The sequence below is a fragment of the Carassius gibelio genome, chromosome A20 (assembly GCF_023724105.1).
Source record: "Carassius gibelio isolate Cgi1373 ecotype wild population from Czech Republic chromosome A20, carGib1.2-hapl.c, whole genome shotgun sequence".
Taxonomy (NCBI): domain Eukaryota; kingdom Metazoa; phylum Chordata; class Actinopteri; order Cypriniformes; family Cyprinidae; genus Carassius; species Carassius gibelio.
The window spans coordinates 20,193,045-20,221,014 of NC_068390.1; the positions used below are offsets into that span (position 1 = coordinate 20,193,045).

At 38.2% G+C, this 27,970-nt stretch overlaps 1 protein-coding gene and 1 pseudogene across 1 annotated transcript; both read right to left on the minus strand.

The window, feature by feature from the left end:
* Positions 1 to 11,534, minus strand: part of LOC127938233 (nucleoprotein TPR-like) — a 70,096-nt pseudogene extending 58,562 nt beyond the window's left edge.
* Positions 10,273 to 23,986, minus strand: LOC127938308 (nucleoprotein TPR). The gene is made up of 40 exons (XM_052534834.1): positions 23,815 to 23,986; positions 23,451 to 23,555; positions 23,287 to 23,360; positions 23,085 to 23,181; positions 22,496 to 22,599; positions 22,210 to 22,374; positions 21,997 to 22,089; positions 21,844 to 21,924; positions 21,625 to 21,712; positions 21,372 to 21,512; positions 21,187 to 21,263; positions 20,895 to 21,092; positions 20,683 to 20,790; positions 20,353 to 20,582; positions 20,097 to 20,257; positions 19,842 to 19,984; positions 19,398 to 19,546; positions 19,148 to 19,310; positions 18,925 to 19,059; positions 18,698 to 18,838; positions 18,445 to 18,601; positions 18,008 to 18,174; positions 17,699 to 17,851; positions 16,772 to 17,092; positions 16,517 to 16,704; positions 16,203 to 16,350; positions 15,949 to 16,086; positions 15,539 to 15,670; positions 15,313 to 15,443; positions 14,874 to 15,084; positions 14,638 to 14,784; positions 14,112 to 14,310; positions 13,805 to 14,001; positions 13,609 to 13,682; positions 13,307 to 13,503; positions 12,387 to 12,689; positions 12,153 to 12,295; positions 11,957 to 12,037; positions 11,652 to 11,825; positions 10,273 to 11,576 (listed from the first exon to the last, which is right to left on the minus strand). Exons 1-40 carry the CDS (start codon positions 23,975 to 23,977, stop codon positions 11,382 to 11,384), a joined length of 6,072 nt encoding a protein of 2,023 aa, XP_052390794.1. The 5' UTR covers positions 23,978 to 23,986; the 3' UTR covers positions 10,273 to 11,381.
* Between the last annotated feature and the right edge of the window lie 3,984 nt (positions 23,987 to 27,970).

The window sequence follows — 27,970 nt, forward strand, 5'->3', positions numbered from 1 at the left end:
TTTCTTTCAAAATTCTTACAGACCTTAAGGTTCATGAGTCGAACGTACCCAGCGAGTTTCGTTCCGATCAACATCCGTTAACCCTTTCAAATAGGTGCTTAAAATTATTTGGCCAATGGCAGCCATGTTTTTTGAGATATGCAAATGTCCTCATAGGTACTTGTGCCCCTTCAGACCAAGACACTGCATACCAATTTTCAAGTCGATCGAGCCAACGGTTGCCTAATTATAGCCATTTATGTGTTTTTTCTATCTTATTACGCCCCCAAGTGGCAGAGACGCGCAATTTTTATTATTTGACCAAAGATTGAGCTCATAGATATGTATACCGAGTTTGGTTAAGATATCTCATTTCATTCATGAGTTATAGCCTGTTGCGTAAAATTGGTCCTCGACTTTCGAACATTTTGGCATCCCATTACGACAGTGAGTCGAAATTTCTACTTTTTTTTGATAATTATTGATATTCACTGGACAGAGAACATTTCTGCAGTGGTTTGGTTCAGATTGGGTGAAAAACCTAGGACTAGTTCGCAAAAGTAGGTTTTGGACATACGTCAAGTTTGCGAAAAAACGAGGCCTCCTAGACCCAAATTCAGAGTGACCGTTTTTAATTTTGCATGACCCACGGATTCCAGAAATGTAAAATTTTTGGCTCTATCACAAGCGGTTTAGGAGCTATTAGCAAAAACGCATTTTCGATCACTGTAGCGCCCCCTATTGGCCAATTGGGCTGAGACTTTGATAGGTTCTCCCCAAATTGAGCTCTATCATCTGACCAAGTTTCAAGTCTCTAGGCCTTACGGTTTGGGCTGCACGTTCAGTTCTAGGGCAGAAGAATAATAATAATAATAATAATTAAAGCTGCAAGCAGCATTTTACCGGGGTTCAAGCATTTAAGGCATCTGAGGTGGTCAGAGCCAACCTGGATGTTTGGATGACATTTAAACACATCCAAAATGGAGAACAGGTTAACAGACAGACACACACACTGAAAGTAAATGATTAGACTAATCTATGTATACTCTATAAGCATATGCACACACACACACACACACACAAAGACACTCATATACATGCACAAACATTTTGTTGCAGATATAGGTATTTGAAATAAGTGATAGGTGACATAAAATTATTGCAAGTCTTCTCTTATTCAGAGTTTAGATGTCATTTTCAGGTTAAACTGTAATCATAATGTGGCAAAATTGTAAAAACTGATACATCTGTATAAACAAAATGGAAAACATCAATTCAATGAGATTTAAAATGTTATAACAGTTAATTTATTAATGTTTTGGCATGCATTCATGAAAACAGTACTGTTTAACTAGCTGAATGAGCCCATTAGTGGTCTTCCGCTGCCATCTAGTGGTTATAAATTGCATTTACTCAAACAACACTGTGTTTTAAAACATAACTGTTATAGTGTTGTAATTTTTTTTTGCCCAATCTCTCTTAAATTTTGCATGCTTGTTTAGAATGAAATCATGCATTATTTTACACAGTTTTGATAATTTATGGGCTTTCTGTTTGTATTAATAGGCCTTTGTGTACACTATGCAAATAACATATTATAAAATTATTGGTTTATAGTTGCCCAAATGCAATTGTTCAACATGTTTTTGATAATTATTGACCTTTAGAGTCTAGAGAATTGTACTTCAGTGGTTTTATTGATTTTCATCTTAAACCGTATCACAAGTATGCCAAAGTAACTTTTTTAAATAATCTTGAATATTTAATTAACAGCTTTATTGACAACATTGGTCCCAGAGGCAAAGTTGTTCAGAATGAGGAGATTTATCATATGATATGAAGATTTAGTGTTTTTGAGTGAATATATGAACATTTTCAAACAATTTGAGGCCATTTACCATATAAATCTTGTGTTTTGAGACCTTTTCTACTGTTATAGCGCCACCTATGGTCTGATCTCCATGAAACTTTGCATGCTTGTTAAGAGTCACCTGTTACATGATTTCACTGAGTTTCATAAAGTTTTGAGTTTTCGTTTAGGTTTTATAGGCTTTGGGGTATGTTTGGCCACACCCCTTTTCCTAAATTACCCCTTTACAGCTAACCAAAGGACAAAATTCTACATATTTTTGATAATTATTGATCTACAGAGTCCACAGAATATTACTGCAGTGGTTTGGTTCCGATCGGGCAAAAATCCTAGTACTAGTTCGCAAAAGTAGGTTTTTAACATATTTGTGAATAACAATTGAACGATTTGATTGACAGCAATTTTTCTTGAGGCAAAGTTGTGCATTATGAGGAGATCTATCAAATGATATGCATATTTCGTTGATATGTGAAACACCACATGCTTACAGAGCCATAAAACTCGTTAGCGCCAACTAGTGGCCGATTTCTTTCAAAATTCTTACAGTCCTTAAGGTTCATGAGTCGAACGTACCCAGCGAGTTTCGTTCCGATCAACATCCGTTAACCCTTTCAAATAGGTGCTTAAAATTCTTTTGCCAATGGCGGCCATGTTTTTTGAGATATGCAAATGTCCTCATAGGTACTTGTGCCCCTTCAGACCAAGACACTGCATACCAATTTTCAAGTCGATCGAGCCAACGGTTGCCTAGTTATATCCATTTATGTGTTTTTTCTATCTTATTGCGCCCCCAAGTGGCAGAGATGCGCAATTTTTTTTGTTTGACCAAAGATTGAGCTCATACATATGTGTACCAAGTTTGGTGAAGATATCTCATTCCGTTCAAGAGTTATAGTCAAAATAGCATTTGGCTAACGTTAGCATAGACGCTTCTTGGCGTACTGTTTCGCGTAAGAATCAAAATTTCAACTTTTTTTTGATAATTATTGATATTGAGTATCCAGTGAATATTTCTGAAGTGGTTTGGTTCCGATTGGTTGAAAATCCTAGGACTAGTTCGCAAAGGTAGGTTTCGGACATAGCTCGATTTTGCACGAAAACGGTGCGTCGTAGAGCAAAAAATGCAGCTGTGCACTTTTGTTCGGACTAACCCAAGGATTACAACGATGCCTTGTTTTTGAGTCTACGGCTAACGGTTTACGATCTGCGGCCAAAAATGTCCAAAATTTTTGTTTTTTGCGCTGTAGCGCCCCCGTTAGGCCGATTGGGCTGAGACTTTGATAAGTTCTCCCCAAAATGAGCTCTACGATCTGTCCAAATTTCAGCTCTCTAGGCCTTACGGTTTGGGCTGCACGTTCAGTTCTAGGGCAGAAGAATAATAATAATAATAAAAATCCTAACAATTACAAGAGGGTTTCAGCACTGCGTGCTTGAACCCCTAATTAAAGCTGCAAGCAGCATTTTACCGGGGTTCAAGCATTTAAGGCATCTGAGGTGGTCTCGGCCAACCTGGATGTTTGGATGACAGTTAAACACATCCAAAATGGAGAACAGGTTAACAGACAGACACACACACTGAAAGTAAATGATTAGACTAATATATGTATACTCTATAAGCATATGCACACACACACACACAAAGACACACATATACATGCACAAACATTTTGTTGCAGATATAGGTATTTGAAATAAGTGATAGGTGACATAAAATTATTGCAAGTCTTCTCTTTTTCAGAGTTTAGATGTCATTTTCAGGTTAAACTGTAATCATAATGTGGCAAAATTGTAAAAACTGATACATCTGTATGAACAAAATGGAAAACATCAATTCAATGAGATTTAAAATGTTATAACAGTTAATTTATTAATGTTTTGGCATGAATTCATGAAAACAGTACTGTTTAACTAGCTGAATGAGCCCATTAGTGGTCTTCCGCTGCCATCTAGTGGTTATAAATTGCATTTACTCAAACAACACTGTTTTAAAACATAACTGTTATAGTGTTGTAATTTTTTTTGCCCAATCTCTCTTAAATTTTGCATGCTTGTTTAGAATGAAATTATGCATTATTTTACACAGTTTTGATAATTTGTGGGCTTTCTGTTTGTATTAATAGGCCTTTGTGTACACTATGCAAATAACATATTATAAAATTATTGGTTTATAGTTGCCCAAATGCAATTGTTCAACATGTTTTTGATAATTATTGACCTTCAGAGTCTAGAGAATTGTACTTCAGTGGTTTTATTGATTTTCATCTTAAACCGTATCACAAGTATGCCAAAGTAACTTTTTAAAATAATCTTGAATATTTAATTAACAGCTTTATTGACAACATTGGTCCCAGAGGCAAAGTTGTTCAGAATGAGGAGATCTATCATATGATATGAAGATTTAGTGTTTTTGAGTGAATATATGAACATTTTCAAACAATTTGAGGCCATTTACCATATAAATCTTGTGTTTTGAGACCTTTTCTACTGTTATAGCGCCACCTATGGTCTGATCTCCATGAAACTTTGCATGCTTGTTAAGAGTCACCTGTTACATGATATCACTGAGTTTCATAAAGTTTTGAGTTTTCCTTTAGGTTTTATAGGCTTTGGGGTATGTTTGGCCACACGCCTTTTTCTAAATTACCCCGTTACAGCTAACCAAAGGACAAAATTCAACATTTTTTTAATAATTATTGATCTAGAGAGTCCACAGAATATTACTGCAGTGGTTTGGTTCCGATCGGACAAAAAACCTAGGACTAGTTCGCAAAAGTAGGTTTTTAACATATTTGTGAATAACAATTGAACGATTTGATTGACAGCAATGGTTCTTGAGGCAAAGTTGTGCATTACGAGGAGATCTATCAAATGATATGCATATTGTGTTGATATGTGAAACACCACGTGATTACAGAGCCATAAAACTCGTTAGCGCCAACTAGTGGCCGATTTCTTTCAAAATTCTTACAGACCTTAAGGTTCATGAGTCGAACGTACCCAGGGAGTTTCGTTCCGATCAACATCCGTTAACCCTTTCAAATAGGTGCTTAAAATTGTTTGGCCAATGGCGGCCATGTTTTTTGAGATATGCAAATGTCCTCATAGGTACTTGTGCCCCTTCAGGCCAAGACACTGCATACCAATTTTCAAGTCGATCGAGCCAACGGTTGCCTGGTTATAGCCATTTATGTGTTTTTTAAATCTTATTGCGCCCCCAAGTGGCAGAGATGTGCAATTTTTTTTATTTGACCAAAGATTGAGTTCATACATGTGTGTACCGAGTTTGGTGAAGATATCTCATTCCGTGCAAGAGTTATCGTCAAAATAGCATTTGGCTAACGTTAGCATAGACGCTTTTTGGTGTACTGTTTCGCGTTAGAATTGAAATTTCAACCTTTTTTTGATAATTATTGATATTCAGTGTCCAGGGAATATTCATGAAGTGGTTTGGTTCTGATTGGTTGAAAATCCTAGGACTAGTTCGCAAAAGTAGGTTTCGGATATAGCTCGATTTTGCGAGAAAACGGTGCGTCGTAGAGCAAAAAATGCAGCTGTGCACTTTTGTTCGGACTAACCCAAGGATTGCAACGATGCCTTGTTTTTGAGTCTACGGCTAACGGTTTACGATTTGCGGCCAAAAATGTCCAAAATTTTTGTTTTTTGCGCTGTAGCGCCCCCGTTAGGCCGATTGGGCTGAGACTTTGATAAGTTCTCCCCAAAATGAGCTCTACGATCTGTCCAAATTTCAGCTCTCTAGGCCTTACGGTTTGGGCTGCACGTTCAGTTCTAGGGCAGAAGAATAATAATAATAATAAAAATCCTAACAATTACAAGAGGGTTTCAGCACTGCGTGCTTGAACCCCTAATTAAAGCTGCAAGCAGCATTTTACCGGGGTTCAAGCACATTAAGGCCTCTGAGGCGGTCAGAGCCAACCTGGATGTATGGATGACATTTAAACACATCCAAAATGGAGAACAGGCTGGCAGACAAACACAAACACTGAAATTAAATGATTAGACTAATATATGTATACTCTATAAGCATATGCACCCACACACACACACACAAAGACACACATATACATGGACACACATTTTTTTGCAGATATAGGTATTTGAAATAAGTGATAGGTGACAATAAACTTATTGCACACACACTGAAAGTAAATGATTAGACTATTATATTAATTCTCTATAGGCATGTGCACACACACACACACACACACACGCACACAAAGACAAAGACACACGTATACACGCACACACATTTTGTTGCAGATATAGGTATTTGAAATAAGTGATAGGTGACAATAAACTTATTGCAAGTCTTCTCTTTTTAAGAGTTTAGATGTCATTTTCAGGTTAAACTGTAATCATAATGTGGCAAAATTGTAAAAACTGATATATCAGTATGAACAAAATGGAAAACATTGACTCAATGAGATTTAAAATGTTACAACAGTTAATTTTTTAATGTTTTGGCATGAATTCATGAATCCTTTCAACAGTACTGTTCAACTTAACTGAATGAGCCCATTAGTGGTCTTCCGCTGCCATCTAGTGGTTATAAATTGCATTTACTCAAGCAACACTGTGATTTTAAAAATAACTGTTAGAGTTCTTTTTTTTTGCCCAATCTCTCTTAAATTTTGCATGCTTGTTTAGAATGAAATTATGCATTATTTTTCACAGTTTTGATAATTTGTGGGCTTTCTGTTTGTATTAATAGGCCTTTGTGTACACTATGCAAACAACATATTATAACATTACTGGTTTATAGTTGTCCGAATGCAATTGTTCAACATATTTTTGATAATTATTGACCTTCAGAGTCTAGAGAATTGTACTTCAGTGGTTTTATTGATTTTCATCTTAAACCATATCACAAGTATGCCAAAATTAACTTTTTTAAATAATCTTGAATATTTAATTAACAGCTCTATTGACAACATTGGTCCCAGAGGCAAAGTTGTTCAGAATGAGGAGATTTATCATATGATATGAAGATTTAGTGTTTTTGAGTGAATATATGAACATTTTCAAACAATTTGAGGCCATTTACCATATAAATCTTGTGTTTTGAGACCTTTTCTACTGTTATAGCGCCACCTATGGTCTGATCTCCATGAAACTTTGCATGCTTGTTAAGAGTCACCTGTTACATGATTTCACTGAGTTTCATAAAGTTTTGAGTTTTCCTTTAGGTTTTATAGGCTTTGGGGTATGTTTGGCCACACCCCTTTTTCTAAATTACCCCGTTACAGCTAACCAAAGGACAAAATTCAACATTTTTTTAATAATTATTGATCTAGAGAGTCCACAGAATATTACTGCAGTGGTTTCGTTCCGATCGGGCAAAAAACCTAGGACTAGTTCGCAAAAGTAGGTTTTTAACATATTTGTGAATAACAATTGAACGATTTGATTGACAGCAATGGTTCTTGAGGCAAAGTTGTGCATTATGAGGAGATCTATCAAATGATATGCATATTGTGTTGATATGTGAAACACCACGTGATTACAGAGCCATAAAACTCGTTAGCGCCAACTAGTGGCCGATTTCTTTCAAAATTCTTGCATTCCTTTAGGGCTATGAGTCAAACATGCCCACCAAGTTTCGTTCCAATTGACATCCGTTAACCTTGTTAAATAGGTGCTCAAACTTCTTTGGCCAATGGCGGCCATGTTTTTTGAGATACGCGAATGTCCTCATAGATACCTGTGCCACTTCTGACAAAGACATGACATGCCAATTTTCAAGTCGATCGGACCAACGGTTGCTTAGTTATAGCCATTTATGTGTTTTTTCTGTCTTATAGCGCCCCCAAGGGGCAGAGGTGTGCAATTTTTTTTATTTGACCAAAGTTTTTGCTCTTACAAATGTCCAGCAAGTTTGGTTAAGATATCTCATTTCATTCATGAGTTATAGCCTGTTGCGTAAAATTGGTCCTCGACTTTAGAACATTTTCGCATCCCATTACGACAGTGATTCGAAATTTCAACTTTTTTTTGATAATTATTGATATTCACTGGCCAGAGAACATTTCTGCAGTTGTTTGGTTCAGATTGGTTGAAAATCCTAGGACTAGTTCGCAAAAGTAGGTTTTGGACATACGTCAAGTTTGCGAAAAAACGAGGCCTCCTAGACCCAAAATCAGAGTGACCGTTTTTAATTTCGCTTGACCCAAGGATTTCAGAAATGTTAAATTTTTGAGTCTACGATAAGCGGTTTAGGAGCTATTAGCAAAAACGCATATTTGATCGCTGTAGCGCCCCCCACTGGCCGAATGGGCTGGATCTTTGTATCTGAGTAGCGAGCAAGACTACTACCTTTTGACCAAGTTTCAGCTCTCTAGGCCTTACGGTTTGGGCTGCCCGTTCAGTTTTAAGGCGGAAGAATAATAATAATAATAATAAAAATCCTAACAATTACAATAGGGTTTCAGCACTGCGTGCTTGAACCCCTAATAATAATAATAAAAATCCTAACAATTACAATAGGGTTTCAGCACTGCGTGCTTGAACCCCTAATAATAATAATAAAAATCCTAACAAATACAATAGGGTTTCAGCACTGCGTGCTTGAACCCCTAATAATAATAAAAATCCTTACAAATACAATAGGGTTTCAGCACTGCGTGCTTGAACCCCTAAAAATGTAGATACAACTATACAATAAGGGAAAGCAGCGCAAGGCAAATGACAGATATAGTGCAAATCAATGAAGTGAACAACAGGGCAGATAAAAGTCCCTTATTAAAAATATCTTAAGTCTGATTAAAGTGACAAGTGACAAAGGGCTCAAGAGCAGTTATTTTATTCAACTGACTGATGAGGTAGTGGAATGACTTCCGTTCCATGCTGAATGAGGTAGTGAGCAGACCAATGCTCCACAAAGTGACTAGTGCCTGCCATCATATAATTAGTGTGTGTGTGTGTGGGGGGGGGGGGTTCAGAGGTGCCTGGGGCAGAAGAGGGGAGGGGGGCAAGTTCGTGAGTGAGTTCAGCTTCCTGACAGCCTGGTGGATGAAGCCGTCCTTCAGTCTGCTGGTCCTTGCCTGGAGACTCTGCAGTCACCTCCCTGATGGTAGCAGGCTGAAGAAGCTGTGTGATGGGTGAGTGGGATCACCACCTGTGATGCAGAATGCTTTGCACTGGCTTTCAGTCCAGGAGAGGTCCTCTGTGATGTGCACACCTAGGAACTTGGTGCTGCTCACTCTCTCCACAGTCGCACCATTGATGGTCAGAGTAACATGCTGAGTGTGTGCTCTCCTGAAGTCTACAACAATCTCCTTTGTCTTCTCCACGTTCAGAGAGAGATGGTTGTCACTGCACCACCCGGCCAGGCTGCTCACCTCACTCCTGTAGTTTGTCTCTTTGTTGCTAATGAGACCCACCACAGTCGTGTCATCCTTAAATGGCCTAGCCCCAACCTACCTTTCTGATCTCATACAACTGCATGTTCCCATCCAGGTCCTTGTGTTGCTGGCCATCCCCAGAATAGGACTGAAGCACAGGGGAGATAAACTCTAGAATTTATTACCATTGTCTGTGAAGATGGCCCCAACATTGTCTGCTTTTAACACGGTTTTATCCTTTGGAATTTAATTCATTTTAAGAGCCGTTTTATTTCCCTTCTACTAGTCATTGCGGTTTCACTTTTTACTTTACATTTATGTAATATACTATGTACAGTTTTATTGTTTTATGACCCATATGTACAATACTTTGGTCAACTACTGTTGCATTTGAATGTGCATTAGAAATAAATTCAGTTTGAAACTTGACAACACACCCTTCACTGGAGTGTTCATTTTTCTCCACACACAATTCTAAAGCCTCCACCATGAAGACTTCGGTGTTACACAAAGATTCATTTGAAAAAGAGTTGTTACATTCTTCAACGTCATTTTTAGTCCTTCATGTTTTGTCAGTCTTACATGTTCCTTTTTGTCTGGACAGTCCTTTGGCAAATTACACATTTCGTTCTTCAGCCATATTTATCATGGGGGTTTGCGGCTAGAGCCATTTTTTTTTTTTTATGGGTTGTTGTGTGGCGTTTGACTCTAGTTCTTCTAGGGATGGGTGGATTGATCCTCAAGTATCCTCACTTAAAAATATTAAGAAAAGTGCATTTAACCATTCACTTTTAATTACTTATCAAGAAATCTGGTGCATAAAATACGCTTTTAAGTGGAAAAAAACTATACAAGCAAATAATTGTGTTGGATAGAACCATTTAGAAACCATTGCCACATTATTACATTAGCCTACATAACATTGTTACTATACTTAAAATTCTGAAAAATGCATCACTGTTTCCAAACAAATATGAAGCAGCAATAATAATAATAATAATAATAATAATAATAATAATAATAATAGTTTCTTGAGTAGCAAATTATACTGCAATAATTTCTGAAGGATCATGTGACACTGAAGACTGGAGTATTGATGATGAAAATTCAGCTTTGATCATGCATTTTAAAGTTAAATTTTTTAAATATTAAATAGAAAAGTTATTTTAATTGTTATTTTTCACAATATTGAACCCCCCCCCCCTTTTTTTTTTAAATAAATCCAGCCCTGGTGAGCATGTGTACATGTAATATTTATTTTAAATTGGCTAGTTTGTGCAAGTAAATTAAAAATGGTTGTTAAATGTTCAAACGGATTGGGTTATTTTCTGTAATTGCGGACAATAAATCTGTCTAAAAAAAAAAACAAAATGCTAAAGTTTCACCTTTAGGGCTAAAACAGCCTGGCAACCTTTTACAAAAATTAACCATGGTTTTAATACAGTAACCAGTTAACCACAGTATGTGCAGTAAAACTGCAGGAACCAATTTTACCATGATGATGATGATGATGATAATAATAATAAAATAAATTTTAGTGGTTCTGTAACACAAAGTTTATTTTTCATGACACACCCTCAAATGGTGCAAGTGCTAACTGTTTACCTTTAACAATAAGGCCGGCAGTATAGAGTAAGGCTAGTATGGCATCTGGGAGCTCCACTTTGAATTTTTACGTAGCCTGTTATAATTGACATTCAAACTCGATGTATTCCACTATAGAAACACCGCTTTCTTAAATGATCCGGTCAAACTCCGTGTACACATTATACTGTCAATCTTTTTCTTATTTAACGGTCCAATTTTGCTGAGTGTTTGCAATTCCAACGACAGCATTCAAATCCTCAGCAGTAATTTCCAGTGCACTGTCCCTTGCTCTATCTGTTAGTGACAAGGTAACCTCAGATGGGGGATTTTTGTAATTACCAGCAGCAGCCATCCACTGCTACCAATGTTGACTCAATAACCACAACTGTTCTTAGAATTAACACTCTTTACTGCTTCATCACATTCAAGCACACCAGTTCAGTTTACATAGGACAAAAAAAAAAAAAAGAATCAATAAATAAACTCAGAAAACCTGCACAAACCCTGTGCAGACTGGTCTCTTCACACATGAGCAGTAGATAACACTGAACATGCACTACTCCATTTGAATTCAGGAATTGACATTCTCAATTGTATTCTGATTGGTGCTCATCTCTGTTGTGTACCTCTGTGTCGTCTCCCTCGTCGGCCTCATTGCCATCTCTGCTGCTGCTTACTTCATTGCTCTCTTCTTCTTCCCTAATAACACCATCCTCCTCCTCATTATCATCCTCATCATCATCATCATCATCATCGTCATCTTCCTCCTCTTCCCCATAATCCTTAAGTGGTTAAAAAAAAAGTTAATATAATCAAATTAAACATCCCTGAATGTCAGCTGTGGTGTGATTACAGACCTGCTCTTCTTCCTCCTCAGATTCCTCTTCGTGGCCTCCCTTACCATCGGTGTCACTAACAATGACTATGACATGATGATCAGGCTCCCCCAGGCTTCGATGGGTCTCAGAGGAAGGTGGAAGAAGTTGATCTCCAGGGACAGACTGAGACGGTCCTGGTTCCTCATCCATCTCCTACAAATTAGAGTCGCTCTCAAACTCCTTCACAAAGGCATGGATATAAAACCTTTCTATACGTTTCACACTTCTGCTGTCTGGATACAAACAGGATGTCTCTACACACATCATCTTGCCATGAGCATTACCTGTCGAGCATCAGGAGCCTCCTGGCTATCACCCGGTACAACACTCTCAGCCTCAGTGCCGTCTTCAGCCAACATCTTTTCCTGCAATGTATAATTTTGTTGTATTATGTTGCACACAGATATAATTATTCATTTAAAGCAAGAAAATAAAGTGATGCCAGCTTGACTTATAATATGCTTCAGTTATGAACCTTACCTCCAGACCTGCTCTATAATTGCGAACCCTCTTGCAAACGGGGGTGTCATTGGGCTCATACTGGGACTGTGTGTCAGCAAACATGCTCTCTTGTTCCTCTTCATGGGGGCGTTTGCTCAAGGCACTACTAGGAGACATGGACACTACAGGAGGACACAAAAAAGCTCATGTGTAGAGTGAGATGCTGTTACAAACCTGTTCAGCTAATCTAGTGGAGTTTACAATTGACTTTACCTGCACTGGCACTGCTTGTGCTAGCAGTGGCACTCCACATCCCTGTAGGTGTAGAAAGAGGCCTGTCTAGCTGTGGGTTTGGGAGCATTACAGCAGCGGGAGGTTCCTGGTTGGATGGTTCTGCAGGGGGTTGGGTTTGTTGCTGGGTGGGCTGTATGAACGCAGTGGCCTGGCTCTGCTGTTGAACATTCAGCGGAGGTTGAGCAAGGGTAGTCTGAACATTAGGGCTGGTGGACCGCACTGAACCGCTGGCACTGCCATACACAGTCACATGTTCAAGCGGGCCGTCGGAAGACTGCATGGCTGCAAGTCAAATGGAAAACAAATTTGTATTTTATCTCTTTCCCCGCTATTGACAGAATTATCCAGCTTTCCATGATTTCACTGGTGTATAGCAGGTGTTTTTAATCGTCTTCTGAAAGAGTATTGAACATCTGAATCAAAACACCACAAAGCAGCAGAAAAAAATTATTTAATGATCCTGGAAATTGTATAGGACCATACAACCTTTGGATCTGTTGATGGAAGTGAGCTTACCCACATTCAAGTGATTAAAAAAAACAAAAACAAAAAAACAAGTCAAGGCAGTCATCAAGTCAGACTAAAATGGGTTTCCTTTGTTTAAAAAGAGGCTTTGTTCTTTGTTTTGACACTTTGCATGCTCAGATATTCATACAAAATTAAAAATGCTGGCAGAGGCTGGCAACTTAAAATAAAAAATAAAAACATTGGCAAGGAAAGTGTTGATAGATACAAAATTTTGCATATATATTTTAGCATTTTTAAAAAAATTTTAGTATCATGTTGATATTGTAGTTAAGTTACATTTTCCAAAATATTTTCTTTCATTTAAAAAGGTTTATGGTTTCAGTATTAGTTATTGATAATAACCCAGACCAAAAGCATAGTCCAACACTTACACTCTTGGCTCTCCACCTGTGTGGTGGGCATGACTGTTGCAGTGGGTGTAGGGGTGGGCACTGGGGCAGGAGTGATCATGGGTTTGATGCTGGCCCTTGGGGTGGATTTGTTTCCTGGAATGGCTGGAGGCTTGCTGGAGGTTGCTGCCATTGGTGTGGGCTTTATATTAGCAGTTGGAGGCTCTGAAGTGCTTGCACTATAAAAAGCAATAATGTAGACAGGCTTGATTTATAGAGATGGTTGACTTTTTTTTATTTATTTGATGATTAATGTGTACCACCCCCTTAAAAATATACTGTACCTTCCTCTTTCTGCCACTGGGGTGGACTTCAGAGAGATCTGTTGCTGTTCTATTGTCCTTTGCGGTTCCTGGATCTGAAGACAAAACAAAAGAAAGAGAGAGAGAGAGAGAAAAAAAAGAGAGAGAGAGATAGAACCTTAAACATTTAAACTTGTTCAGTTACAGGTTTGCAATTGCACAGCTACGGTGGTGTTACCTTGCTGGAGCCCTGTTCTGGAGGTTCATCTCTCTGTTCTCCAGGTCTCTCTTGCTGCTCACGGAGTTCTCGCAGCTCCCTTTCCTGTCTGCTCAGACGCCCCTCATACTGTGACTTTAGTGCACTCAATCGCACTTCCATTTCCTCTTGTTGTTGCTTCAGCTCCTCATTTTCTTTCTGGAGCTGACCTTTTACACCTGGAGATGAAAGTGTCAAACATCAAAAAGATCTGACATGGACCAAATCTCAAGGTCCAACTAACTAGAAGAGAAAGACTATTAATTTAGAAAACGGGGTCAATTCTTACCAGTAAGCTGGCTGATCTTCTGCTTGGCCATTACTATAGCCTTCTTGGTCCTCTCCTCCTTTTCAGTCAGCTGCTGTTTGAGTCGCTCCTCCTGAGAGGATTTCTCTTGAAGCTCTTGCCTGAGTCGTGTTAGCTCTGCCTGTAGATGAGAGGCCTGTTCCTGTGCACTGCATGCCTCTGCTTCCCGCTCACCTACAGTCTGCAAATGACAAAAGGAATCTCACACCATGAGTTTCAAAAAGGTACCCAATCATTTCAGTTTGATCTTAAAAGGTTGTGCAGCACATTTCAGTGCACACGGTTTTGTGACAGTGTAAGCCACTATGTAAGGCAGAATCTGCAAAGAGCCTGTTTTTAGACAGGAGAGCCACAGAGAAAAGATGGAAAATTGTAAATTCCAAGTGAATAAAATGAACTAAATCAGTTCATCCAGGTTTAATAAAATATGAAATGTTTTAAATCAACAAACATGTGTAAAGTGAAAAAAAGATTAATCACAAACCTTTAAATCAGACAGTGTACTTACTCTATTGAGATTCTCCAGATGGCTTTCCAGTTCTCTTGTCCTGTTCTCTGATTGGTTGAGGGACTCCTTGAGGGTCTGAAGTTCTTGAGCTGATGCCTGTTGGGACTCTTGATCCTGGACTGGTGCAGATGCCGCTGCAGCTACCAACTGCACAATAACCCAATTAAATCATACCCCCACCACAAACACACATTTGCGATTTTAAACCACTTTCTCAATCATAAGCCCTGATGCACCTTGTCATATTCAACCCGGAGTTCCTCGTACTGGGATTTGTAATGTCGACCAATCTTTTTAACTTGTGCGATGGTTTTCAGTTTCTCTTGGATGTCCAGATTTTTGGCCTCCTGGTCTTTCTTCAGGCTATCCCTCTCCACCATCACCTTCCCCAAGTTCTCCCTTAGGTTCTGCAACTGGGATTGCAGCATACTCAAACAGCCACTGCTCCTGAGCAAGCAAGCGCGCATATTATATATATATATATATATATATATATATATATATATATATATATATATATATATATATATATATATATATATATATATATATATATATATATATATACACACACACACACACAATCACATTCATAAATTAGCCAAGAAAAGATAAAAAATACTTTTTTAGCCAGAGAAACTTAAGCATCCAATGAAAGTAGAAAGTTTCTTTAACCTGGCAGCATCAGCTTTGAGTCGATTAGTCTCCTCGACAAGCTGCTGGATGCGTTTGAGGTGCGCTTCCCTCTCAGAGTGCAGCCGCTTGTACTCCTCAGGGTCAGTGTCTTGCTGTTGGCTCACCAGGTGCTGGACACCACAAGAAAATAGGAGGACCCAGTCATTTTCACCAAATGACAAATATAGATTTTGAAGGTAACATCTCGAAATACACACAGTCTTACCTGAGTGCGAGCTTTCCAGCGTTTGATATCTTCTTCCAGAAGCTTTTTCTCTGCCTGTAGCATACCACTCTTCTCACTCAGCTCTGCATTGGACTGCTGCATGGGCAAGATGTTTGACTCCAGTTTATGCACCTGTGAAACAAAACAGTTCTGACATTATCATCATCCCGTTTAAGCAAATACATGTGACTTTTTATTCAAATTTAAAGTATACATTTTTCATACAGTATGAAAAACATGCATAATTCTTCATATATAAAAATAACTTAAAGTCTTGGAGATCAATAAAAAAAAAAAATGAATACATTGTTTTTATACTAATAAAAATCTCTCTTAATACAAAATCAGGTAAAGCAGTATTTCAACTAGCATATAAAATCGTTGACTATTTTTTAATAGGGATGTCTTGCCTTGGCTTGAGTATCCTGCAGCTCCTGTTCCAGTTTCTCTTTCTCCTCCCTCAGCATCTTATTGGTCTCCATTAGCACATTCATGGTCTCGGTCTTCTTCATCAGCTCATCATGCTGGGACAGAGTCTTTGCAGTCACCTTTAGTCAATAGTTAAACACAAGCAAAAGGAAAAAACAGGGCTGGTAGCCAAGGCAGTTAACTACTACAGTTGATCAGGATTTAAACTGTATGCATCTGGTTTCTCCAAATCAACCTGCATCCTCTCTCGCTCCGCATTCAGACTCTCTTGCACATCCTTCAGCTCCCTCTCCAGATGTTCCACTCTTAGCCTGTGCCTCAGACTCTCACTCCGGACCACCTCCAACCGAGACTCTGCAATCTCCTTCTCCCGTCGCACAAACCTGCAAACCACGTAGGAATGAGAGACTGCTGTGAATAAGAAAAAAAAAAAATCTACATCTCTTTTAATTTCTCCTTTTCGCAATTTCTCCTTTCTCGGTTTATCACTTTCCCCTCTGAAAAATTTGAATCACTGAAATTCATAACATATGGGAGAAAACAAAAGACCTTAGGATCTCCATGAGCTGCTCCGGAGACTTGTCCTCCTCTGTCAGAGAGATGTTGAGTGGACTCTCACTGGTGGCTCGCTGGAGCTGACTGGCCATTTGTCCACTCAGAATCTGTATCTGCTCGTGAAGGAGTGTGTTCTGCCTCTGCAGATCCTCACAGCGAGACTCTAACTTGGACTGCTCCTCCTGATGTGGAGAGAAACAAAAGAACTATGAAAATGCCATTACTTCCATAAAGTTCAAAATTCTTTACCTTGATTATCTTCTCTTGCTCCTCCCAAGAGATACGAGCCTCTAGTAGCTGTGCACTGGTGCTCTGAACTTTCTCCTCCAGCTGCTGTCTGAGATGATCTGCCTGCATAGCCTGTGCTTTGGCAGCCTGCAGTGCTTCCACGTCGGCCGCATGCAGTAACATCTCCCTCTCATACTTATCCTGCGCCTCAGCTGCCATCTTAGCCTGCTCCTGACCATCCAGGATGGACCGCTGCTCTTGTGCAGCAGCAAAAGAAGCTCTCTCCAGGGCATTCTGGTGATCCGCCTGCAGGCTGCTTAGAGATTTCCTCAGCTTGCTCAACTGAGATAAAGGATTAAAAAAATATGAGTCAAATTCTGCTTCTAAAATCAATGCTGATCTCCAAGAATGCATCACAGAAAATTAACAATAAATCAATAAAAAAAACCCATTCATCAACTTGGCCCAACCTGGTAAACAGCACTGTGACCTACTGTGATGGATGGACTCTGTTTACACCAATTTATACTGTGAAAAACTGAAAGTATACATCTTTTTTTTCCTACTCACTATAACACTTAACGATTTGATGCATTTACCATTTTCTATTTAAATCAAATTTATTTATTTTGATAACAGTATTTTAGTCTAATCTTATTTGTAGTTATGTATTTTTTTTTTTTTACATCCTTTTTGGCTTAAGTTTTTCATGGACCCCCTAAAACTCCCTTGTGGTTTAACATTTTCCCATGGATCCCCCTAAACTCCCTTGTGGCCACCCCCAAGACCCCAGTTTGAAAACCCAAACTGTTTTAGTGCAAGATACCTTGAATAACATTTGTGGACTTTTTTCCTAAAGTAAAAGGAAAAAGTGTAGAATGTGCGCTTTAAATCAGAAAGGTCAAAAATCCATTAAACAAAGAGTGAGAAGAGGTGGGAATTAAATACCTCTTGCTCCACAGAAGCAACGGCTCTGCTTTTCTCTTCCAGCAAGCTCTGCTTCTCCTTGTTCGCTTCCAGAAGTTTCTGCTCCAGATGTTTACACCGCTCCTGAGCTGCCTCCACTTGGGTTTGCACAGATGATCGCACATGCTCAGTTACCTAAAAGTGGAAGAGACAGGACTTTTTTTTTTTTACAAAAAAGTTAAAATGAACCTCATTAATTAAAAATGTCCATTATTCATGTTGTCTTAGTTTTTATGCAAGGTAAAGGGTGTTAGAGTGGAGCACAGTTTAATGATCTTTCATAACACCAACCTGTTTCTCTTTATTCAAGGACTCCTCTAAGTTAAGACTCATGGCCTTGTACTGCTCCATGCTGGCAGTAGTGATCTTCAATCGTTCGGCCAGCTCTTCTCCCTTGCTCTCAGCCTGCCTCAGCTGGGCACACAGAGCTTCCATGTCACTTTCACTGCTCTGCAGGCCTGGAGAGGAAAAACAGCAACAATGCTCTGTTCTAGTTTGGATGCTCAACCTCATTAGCTAAAGACTAGGGGTGCGATGATAAATTGATTCGTGGAACCATTCTGCGATTTTTTAAAAAAACATCAGGATTCTCTCTGAAATTGATTCTGAGCTTTGTTTTCAACAGCAGAATTGATCCACAAATTGATTTATCGTAATAAAAGACCAAATAACTTAAGTAAAAATAAAAATGTTACAATATGGGCTTAGTCAGGAGAACAGCTTCTCACCTGTATGTACCAAAGTGGACACCAGCCAGCTCTCCCTGCTACTCCTCTGCAGCTTTAGGTTGTTAAGCTCGATTTGGGCAGCACTAAGCTGTTCTCTTGTCCTGTGGTATTGTGAAGTCTGTGTTTCCAGCTTCTTCTTTACATCCATCAGCTGAATCTATGTTGCGAAGGATCGTCAAAGAGAAGCGAATGATCAACAGTTCCAAATGGTGGAAATTAGAGCGAGTGAGAGCAAAAGAGATGTGGCCCTGACGTTTTGATTGCGTGCCAGCAGGTGCTTCTGTTCCACCTCATTCTCAAGTCTCTTCAGGAGCTGAGTGATCTCTCGCTCCTGCTTCTCAATCTGAGAAGTCAGCCGCCGTCTGGTATCCGTCTCAGAGCGATCCAGGTTCGCCTGGACAATTCATTTACAGAAACATTACGTTTTCAAAATATCCTTTGTGAGGTTTAGATTGTTTATTTCATAAAAACACTTGTTACCTGTATTGACTTGAGATTGGTCAGCAGCATGTTCTGGCCAAGCTGTTGGGCCTGGAAGGACTCCTTCTCTTGTGTCAGTCTGATCTCCACCATCTTTAACATGTCCCTCTCTTTACGAAGGTTCTCTGCTTCAGACTGAAAGAGAGAGATGATTCATTTAATTTAGACTCAACTAACAGTGGTCAGAGACATCTTCACTTGTGTGAATGAACCAATAAGACACCTCAACTATTGAGAGTTTCTCAGCTGCTGCTCGCAGGTCCTGGGTGAGGCGGTGTATGGTCTGTTCACTCTGCTGGATTGTTGCAGCCTGTTTCTGAGTCTTCTCGTTCAGAGAGGCGATCTCCTTGCGGTATCCCTCCACATTGTCCTGGAGCATCTCAAACCTGACATGTACACAAAATGTAAAATAAATTAAGGATTCTATATTTTAGAAAAACCACGAGAAACAAGGGAACCGCATGAGTGGATACCGTTTGGTGGTGAACTCCAGCTGTGTGGAGATCTTGGTGTTTTCAGAGCGCAGTGCAGTCACTCGATCCTGCAGTTTGTCGCTTTGCTCAGTCCAGACTTTTTCAGACTCAGTTTTTTCCTTTTTATAGGCCACAAAGACTTCCTGAAGCTGATCAAACACAGAAATACTGTAACAAAAAATTACCATTTTAAAATCTACATTCATATAGGCAACAGTAATTTAAAAAAAAAATTGCAATAATGTTTCACAATATTGCTGTTTTTACAGCATTGAGCAGATGTATGCAGCCTTGGCAAACATAAACATTATTTCTTAAACTAAAAAAAAAAAAAAAAAAAACTTTTGAACAATAGTTTATGCTCAATTTTATGTTACTATTAATAGTCTTGATGGGGAAAAAAAAAAAATGCTATGGGTGGACAGCCTGCTCTGGACAGCCTACCTGCTTCAGAGCAGCCTTGGCCTCTATGGACTCTGTTGACTCCATTGCCGTGGCAAACAGTCCTGCAGGGGTGCGTGCAGTGGGTGTGACGGCTGGAGAACAGCTGGGGGTTGTGCTCAGCATAAGCTCCTCATTACCAGTACCTGTCACAGTAAAAGTTTATAAAACTTCAAACTCTTCGTCTCATACAGTCTTGAATAGTCACAATAACTGCACAGGGTAAACAAACTAGACTAACAGACTAATAATAATTACCCTGTGAGAAGGTGACTCCAGTTGCCTGGGTCAGAAACATGCGGAACATATCCCTTTGTCGTGCCACAGCATCAACCTTCTGTAGATCCCGAGTTCTCTTTTCCTTCAGCTGCTCCAACTCACGCTGGAGCTCCTCAAAATATTTCTCCACCTCACTGCGTCTGAACACACAATGAGCATTATGCTTTCTAAATCGATACTTAATCTGATATCAGATCGATAGATCTACTTCAGTCTCACAGACAGACACGCTTACTTCATGGTGTCGCCCTCCAACTCAACCTTTTCCTTTTCCTCACTGAGGTCTCGTAGTGCCACTAGGAGACGCTGGTTCTGCTGCTGCAGCTCTTCAACGCTGCGAAAGGTGACCAGGTGCTGAGAAATAACCTCTGAAGTGCTGCTCACATCCGCTGAACACACCTCATCCTCCTCACGCATCACATAGTTACCACGTGCTTCCTCCAGCTCAATGAGGAGGACCCGCACCTGATATAGTCATGTTAAAACAACAAGATTTTAGATTAAAAAAAAAAAAATCCTAATCTCTTTAAGAGATTAATGCCTGAGCTTCTCCATCAGGCCTCACCTGTTGAGCCATGTCACCCAGCTGCACCTCAAACCTCTGATTATCTCTCTCAAACACAGATGCACGTCTGTTGCCTTCATCTGCTTCTTTCTGCAAGCGGTGGATCTCCTGAAAGATCCAAGAATAATGGTTTTTATTTGTTTCATAAGCGGTCATTAGGCAGAATGCATTTGGCAGTGTAAAATTCAAGAGCTTCATTTCTACATTCTCACCGTCACGGCTTGCTCAAGTTGAGCAGAGAGACTGCAAACAGACTTTTGCATGCGCTCGTACTCTTCTCGCTGTCTCTTCAGGATGGGTGCCTTTGCTTCCATCTCCTGCACAATATCATCCAGGTACTTGTGTAGTCGTTTATTCTCTAGTTTCTCCCATTGTAGTTGTTCTTGAGTCTCAGTATAAGCTGTATATATCTATACAATATAGGAGAATGTATATTAAAACTGAAAAAAAGCTTCTGTGAAAATGAACGATGCACTTGCATCACAAAGCAAACAAGGTGAGTACCTCTGTAAGTTTCATGCCTGGTTTGATGATTTTCCCAACTGCAGATGCTGTGAAGGACATTGTGGTCACATGCTCTGCTGTAAGAATTGAAGCGGTTCATGGATTGGCGACAAAAAACAAAACAAAAACAAATTTACAAACACTACTAGTTAAGAAAGCTAAGAAAATACTGTGGTGATGTGAACCTCGGTGTTTGGTGACAGACAACAGCTCATTAGCATTGTCCAGCTCTTTCTCCTGGCTGCTTATTTTCTCTTTCAGTTCAGCAATTTCTTTGTCTTTACAACTCTCCAGCTCTGCAATCTTCACTTCCAGAGCTTTGTGCGCTATTCAGAGTAGATGAGACATTGCCACAGACATGCAAATACACACAAACATCAGTTTTGGTTAATGGTCCTCATGGCTGTCAACATGTGTCTGACCGGTAAAGTCGCTTACCCTCTCCAGTCTCTTTGAGCAGCTTGTGAAGTTCATCAACAGCTCTGCTGAGCTCCTCACTCTTGGCATCTGCATCAGCTGCAGCTCCCTTTGAATCAACAAAATTGGATCAACAGAAATTCTTAGAAATAACAAAAAAAATGTATACTTCATTTTTATTATATAGATTCATGAATTCCTTTAAACGCTTAAATAATTGAAGTATATGGTTAAACTTACCTTATACAAATTTGAGAGTTTGATGTTGGCATTGAGCTCATTCCTGAACTTCTCCTCCAAATTGGCTTGCTGTTCCTTTGCCTAAAAGTGTGTCCAATAGATTATGAAAAATTCTGGAACAGATAACTTCAGCGATGAACGGCATTGTCTGACCTCTCTTATCTTGGTGATCATATCCTCAGCTTGCCTCTGAAGGTTCTCATTGGATGCCTTTAGACTGGTCACCTGATCTTGGAGGCAGGCGATCTACACAGGTACACAGAGATTAGCACATGGACTAAGAGCTTAAATATCACATTTCAAAGTAGAACAATATTCATAACTTAAAATACAAATAATACATAAAATAGAAAAGTTGTGGAGTACTTCATCCTCCTTGTTATTAAGGTTGCATTGGAGCTCCAGGATCTCATTGCCTTTCTGCCGGGAAAGAGACAGTAGCTCTTCACTCTTGGCCTTAAGCTCAGTATTTAGCCAGGTCACCTGCCCCTGGAGTAGATCTTTCTCCTGCTCCATTCGTTTCTCTTTAAACTGGAAGATGAACATAGTGTCAGCATATCAAAAAATCACTTTTTAGGGGCCTGGGATAAAAATGCCAGTATGTTATAAACAAAGAAAATATGACAAATACATTGATTTAATTGAATTTTACCTTGATCGAGACCTCCATGGCTTCGGATTCATCCAGCTTGAGCTGAAATTGCATCTTTTCTGCATTGACTTCCACCAATCTATCATTAAGAGACTTCAGGTCCTCTATATTAAATAAATAAAAGAAAAAGGAAGAAAATAAGTATATTGCACACTACTGCGGGTTTAGTACTTTTTTTTTTTTTTTTAAAGAAATATACTTCTATTCAGCAAAATACATTGAAATTATTAAAAGCGACAGTAAATACAACATTACAAAAGATTTACAATAATAAGAAGTTTTAACTTCATTTTCATCAGCAAACCCTCAAAAAAAAAAAAAAAAAAAAAAAAAAAAAAAAGGCTATAAAAATATTAAGGAGCTCAACTGTTTAAAACCTTGATAATAAAAAGAAAGTTTCCTTAGCACCAAATCAGAACATTAGAATGATTTCTGAAGGATCATGTGACACAGGGAAAAAAAGTTTTTCATTGATCATTAAAGAATGCTTATTACATCTATGCATTTAGCAGACGCTTTTATCCAAAGAAAATTACAGTGCATTCAGGCTATAGATTATTTTTACCAGTATGTTAAATATATTAAATACCGCTTTGTCGTTCCATCTCCTGGGACCTTCTTTCCAATGTACGTACAAGTTCTCGTTTTTCTGCCTCAAGCTCATCTTTGGCTTTTGAAAGTTCATTCTGCACAAAGGCGGCACAATTTCACCTCTTCAACATCACAAAATTCAAGACAAGACACATACGTTCTACTCTATCAAAGTGTTAGGCTATACAGTCTTTCATTACCTGTTGTGATTCTAGTTTGGTGTATGAAGACACTTGCTCCTTATTTTTCTCTCGTAAGCATTTCAGCTCATCCTCTGTAAACAAAGACAAGTACAAATACAACATCAAGCCTGTTATTTTTATTGTTTTATCAAAAAAGAGGGGTTTGACTCTCACCTCCTTACCCAGTTTGTAGCACTCTTCTTTCAGTATCTGATGCTCTTGAGTCTGGGACACAAACTGAGCCTGACTCTCTACAAACTTCTTTTCAATGTCAAAATACTGTTGTTCTACAGGAGAAGAAAAAAAAAAGAAGGAAAACCAAAACAAAATCAACATCCATACAAACAAGTCTATGGTAATACATGCAAAAAGAAAAAAAAATCTTTCAAAAATATATTCAATAATTGCAACATATGCTCACGACATAGTTTGCAGAACAATATGTACAATGGAAAGAATAATGTTTAAAAACGATAATGAAAAACCCAGGCCTCATTAGAAAGTTTAACAGTTTACAGCTTATTTATTAAAATAACATAACCTTACCATTATCCACACGAAATTGCTCCTGTTGTGCCTTCAAACAGTCAACTTCACATAGATTTTCAGAAATGTACTTCTCTAACTTACTCAATACATTTTGGGGGAGTTTTGATATCTCCGACCGCTCCAATATTTGCTGCAAGATTGCAGCCGCCATTTTTTTCATTGCAATGACTCCTCCCCCTTTGCGTCAAACGTAAACATGCTTATTAATATTTCCTAACAGGAAACACCCGTCCGCCAGGTGACGCTGAGCGGCTCATTCCAATCAAATCGCCGTGAGTAATTTTGTATATATATATATATATATATATATATATATATATATATATATATATATATATATATATATATATATATATATATATATATATATACATATACATATATATAAACAACGACTCTCATAAAGCCACTGAAAAAAAAATCTAGTAAAATCGATAGCGAGGCCAAGCAAGCTGACCTCTGAAATATATTTTCTACTTTAATTTGATCAGCGATGATGACACTGGATTACTGACAAACCCCGGATTATGTACATTAATGGAAACAAAATAAAGCTATAAAGTATGACCAAGCAGCATCTCGGTTCGTACAAATACATGAACACAAGAGGGAGATGTAGTATCATAAATGCACTGTCGGCTTGCTATTCAAGGTCAGTCGGAGAAAAAGAGTGAGATATGGATGGTGTGATAAAGTTTGACGTGCAACCTTAGTTTAACACTTTTTTTTGTCAGATTTGTTTCAATAGTCAAATATCTGTAATGCAGTAAAAACTACATAAACGTGCTTTTAGTAGCTACAATTCTTTCTCTGTTTGAGTTACATTTTTTATTATCTTTTTTATATTCTTAATAATCTACTCACTGTCCATAAATTTGGATAATAAATATCTTAAAACATAAAAGTAAAACGTTTTTCTTGTTGATTTATGTATTGTTTTAAGAAAAAAGGAATAATGTGCACAGTTATAATGATTTATTATTTTATTTTGTTACAGTTTTTGTGATTCATGTGATAACTGAAACAGATTTATGTGCTGGTTTTTACTTTTGTTTAATTTCTACTTGGCTCATCATACTGTATCTCATACAGTTTTGACATTCAGTTGATGAATAGCATTACCTGCCTTTGCCTTCTCTTTTTTGCTTTTATTCTCTAGCAGTTTTCCATTCCTTAGACCAGTCATAACACATATCAATGTGGCCGCAGATGAATAATCAATATGGAATTTTCAAATGGAAGCAAAAAACATGCAATAGTTGTTAATGCCGTTAGTTGCCCCTCGGGCACTGGATATTATTTACAGTAAGACTGTCTGTATGGAGAGATAGTGTAACCTCGCCTCTCTTTGCTATGCAGCCTTAACCTTGAATCAGCCAAGCAATGCTCTCTCTTTCCCCTCTTCCAAACGTCAACACACTGTAGAAAATAAATACCCATGGGAATGTCTCAAGACCTCACAAACCTTATTTCATGTTTTGAAAATGCTGCCTTTCTGTTGCTTGCTTAGTCTATAGGGCCAATGCATCATAATTACTGAATCAATAAAGAATTAACTTTATTGATTAAGTCTTGCTTTTTTATGGTCCAATGCGTCAGAGCCATTGGTGGTTAAACATGGAGTCTAGTTTCCTGTTTTCAATGTCCAAAAAAGGCAAGTGGATCCTGGGTAAGTGTGTGTGCTTAATGGAAATGTTTTATTTGTATGGAATTTATTTCCGTGATTTATTGTTTTTTTATGCCCAAATCCTGGTTTCCATGGTGACATATGGGGAAAATAAACTTAATTACTACAATACTATACCTTTGCGTGACAAAGCTACATAAAATGTTGAGTAAGAAGAGGGTAGGAAGTTTTCAAGTATCTGTCTGTGTGTGTGGGTGGTGAATGGCGTTGTAATTTTCATACAAAGCAATGTTAAAAAGCCCTGTGACTTCACTTCCCCTTCACGTCGACCCTCCAAACCTATCTCGGTCCAGTCCTTCACACATGGCCCCATTTACACCTGACATTAACATCCATCATGTCTGTCCACCCACTACCTCTCCTGGCTGTGTCCAACATCATTCCCAGAAGGCCTTTGCCACCAATACATTCAGAGCTCAGGAAACCTGTTAGTCTTTTTAATTATTTTCTTTTTTGACATTTTGGCTTGTTTGAAACATTATTTTACACTGTTTTGTCTTCTTTAATTCATGACACATTTGTTTTATTTCTGGCCCAATTCTAAAATGTTTTGTTTTATTGTGTTGTTATTTATTCATAATCATTCACATGCATGATTCATTTTGTCAGAGGTGAATTCCTGTGGTTCTGTCTGGATTAAATTATTACTTACCTCACACTCACAGGCTACTTACACAATGCTTTATTTTTTAAATTAGACCACAATGATGATAGGACTACTGCTATGTTATCATGAGGACCCATCTATATAATTATTTTATTTAGTTTTGTTATGTTTAATTTGATTACTATACTGTGCCTTACTGTTTCCTACAAAATATCTTCACAGATATTCTGCGTTAAATGGAAGGAGTAAAATGTTTAGAAACATTCTGTAAACGTCAACCGGCCCTTTCAAATTAACATCAAGAAAAATAATCCTTGATCAGATTAAAAACAAAAATGGTTAGCATCTCTAAACATGTGGTTTTTATATTTTCAATACAGTTTCAGCCTTGGCTAAAATAACAGATTCAAAAAGCATGAAAGCATATTAGGTGGTTTGTGATCATGTGTTTATTTAAAAATCAGGCTTTTACATCAGCTAAATGAGAGAGGTCTTTATGTGGGACATTTCTCTGTGATGTTTCTTGTGAAAAAAAGGAGGAAAATGAACAGAACTGAACTGTGACCTCAACCACTAACAATTTAGACACTGTCCAGCAGTGGTCAATACATATTTGTTTCAGATCTGTATGAACTGCAGTCTAAATTAAAGTGTATTAATTTAGATATTATTAAAATCCATATAAACTATGAGATGCTCTATATGTAAGTATGTACTGTACATACTGTAAGTTACATCTGAGGCCAGTTGCCTCTACACTCTGTTTCTTAAGAAACAGTTTAACCAACTAGTTAGCCAAGGGGTAATCAGTCTTATTTTTTGGATTCAACTTAGAGTAATTGTTGTTTTTATATACCCAAATGTAAAAAAAACAAACAAACAAAAAAAAAACATTTGTATGTACAACTTGTAAGACTTGTCTAAGCCTTTTACCGACTGGCGCCTGCTTTTCTAACGTTTTTAATATATTTTGTTTTTCTATTTTGATTTTTAATATTACATAGTACATTAATTTAGGACAGTACAATAACTTTTCTCTATTATATATATATATATATATATATATATATATATATATATACACACAATGCATACTTTACTGTCTTATAATACAGTATCCATACTATAAAAAAATCTTTTTAGTCTTTCTAAGAACCCGTGACAACATGTTTAGGAATTAAGTCCAGACGATAATTTGGCTGTGTGGGCTACTCCTTCACACATACAGGAGGCAAATTTGGTGTCAGGTGTAGATGTTGTCAGAACATGTTCGTGTGAAGTGCAGAAGACCTCGTCGCACGATATTGCAAGAGCACGGCGTGAGACACATAATGTTACCACAAAATCACCAAAGCCTGCAGGCCCTCAGTGGGTGTGTCTGCATGGCTTGGCCCTCAAGAGAAAATATGTTAGTCTCAAATTGGTTTGCATGTCTTTTTCAAATATGAACCAGACAAAACCCCAGAGGCTGATGCAATAGTGTTGCAATTGCTGTTGAATTTGTTTTGAACTATGGTGAGATTAAAAACCTAGTTTTAGGTAAGGTAACAATCAGGGCCAGATTATAGTTTTCAAGCATATACATGCATTTGCATGTTCAAAGTAAGTAGGTCCTTTAAAATATTTATTCTACAATAGTTTTTTGAAAACACATATTGTTGGAGTGAAAATATCCTGCATGATGACAAAGATCTTGGATTTAAATCCAGTAATAAGATTCCAGAATAAGCTGATAAAAAAAAGATCACACACACTTCTCATAAAAGCATGGCAATATGGGCGTATAGCCACTTACTGCACCGATTAAGCTTACTGACAGCATGATAGCGCTACAGTATATGTTTGTTTGCTGACTCCAG